Genomic DNA, 1,365 nt, shown 5'->3' with positions numbered 1-1,365 from the left:
CGGCCAGTGCGTCCCTGCGCTGCAATATCACCTAACCCACGGGCCATGCAGAGAAACAAACACGCAAAGAATATAGAGGGATTCACCTTCGCCATGCACACGTCCACCAGCAGCTTCCATTAGAACACCGCAGTGCAGCCCAGCACACACATCCAAACAAGAAGCAGCAATAAGGGACTGTGCACCAATGCAGGAATGCTGCTGCTGTCACTTAACTGTGGAATATTAATAGATATTGAATCTGTAGAAGGAGAATTAGTTGGCGTATTTTGTGATGGCGAAGTTCCAGTGGCAGATGATTGACTGTCAGTAGGATGATTGCTCTGAGAATTTCGATTTTCTTCTTGTGTTTCAACATTGCTTTCTTCATTATTTTGACCCTCGGAGCCATGTTCACTCTGCTGCTGTTGGTCAGTTGTATGGCTTCCCGCCTCAGCTTGTGCGGAATTGGTATTCGGGTTCTTTATCTCTTCTTCATTCTGTTTATTTGGAAGTGAACCGTCCACCTCCTTATTTTCGTTTGGTGTCTCACTTCCACTTTCTGTATTCGTTGGATTGGCGTTTGTTTGAGCCGCCTCATTACGTTCTCGTTCAAGCTCTTCTTTCATCTGTGGATAATGTTTGAAAGCTTCATTAATTAATTCTTGAAGAAAACCTGCTTCAATGGAGGCTTCTTCCGCCTGTCTCTTGGTCTCTTCCGCCACCTTGGGAGCACTTTCAATGACCGCTTTGACACCTTCAAGAGGAGCCTTTAGATCCTCCGCTTTTTGCATGCACTCTTCAGCCAATTTTTTTACTTTTTCATTTTGAATGTGTTCTTCAGCAATTTTTTTTATCCGGTCCGCTAGTATTTGCAATCCCATTGTACGATCCTGCATTACACTCACCGAATACGTTGTTTCTGCAGCTATCGACTTCGCCTTGTCAGCGGCATCTTTGGCCTCTCTTTGTGCATCCACTGCCTTCCTTAACAATTCTTTTGATTCACTTTCCTCCTTACTCACGTTTTCAGTGTTACGTATTTCTTTCAATAAGGACCTCAAAAGCTCATAAACTTCACGCGTATCATTCGTTGCATTCTTAGCACGATTTAAAACTTTTTTGCAATCATTCTCTGCTGATATTAAAAACTGAAGATTATCATAAAACATATATTTCTGCGATCCTATCTCTCTAATCATTTCGTTGAGAATCTCTGTAGGATCATTTTCCATAGGTGTCACAGCTTTAGTACCACTTTGCGCATATGCCACACACACACAGCACTGCAGAAGTACCAACAGGTACACCACGCGGCGCAGTTGGACGAACATCGTTGTCATGATTGTCACTGTGGGTTGCTTGGGTCTGTGGTAACAAGGAAGA

At 43.5% G+C, this 1,365-nt stretch overlaps 1 protein-coding gene across 1 annotated transcript; it reads right to left on the bottom strand.

Annotated features, from left to right (window-relative positions):
* Positions 1-119: 119 nt before the first annotated feature.
* On the bottom strand, positions 120-1,322 carry TM35_000122820 (uncharacterized protein; the record flags this gene model as incomplete). Its single annotated transcript, XM_029025257.1, has 1 exon — positions 120-1,322. The coding sequence occupies one exon, from the start codon at positions 1,320-1,322 to the stop codon at positions 120-122; it is 1,203 nt and encodes a 400-aa protein (XP_028883573.1).
* Positions 1,323-1,365: the final 43 nt, after the last annotated feature.

This window comes from Trypanosoma theileri, assembly GCF_002087225.1.
Source record: "Trypanosoma theileri isolate Edinburgh chromosome Unknown TM35_Tth_12_V1, whole genome shotgun sequence".
Lineage (NCBI taxonomy): Eukaryota > Euglenozoa > Kinetoplastea > Trypanosomatida > Trypanosomatidae > Trypanosoma > Trypanosoma theileri.
Note: the sequence above shows the minus strand (reverse complement) of the source record. Positions and strands in the feature narration are given on the sequence as shown.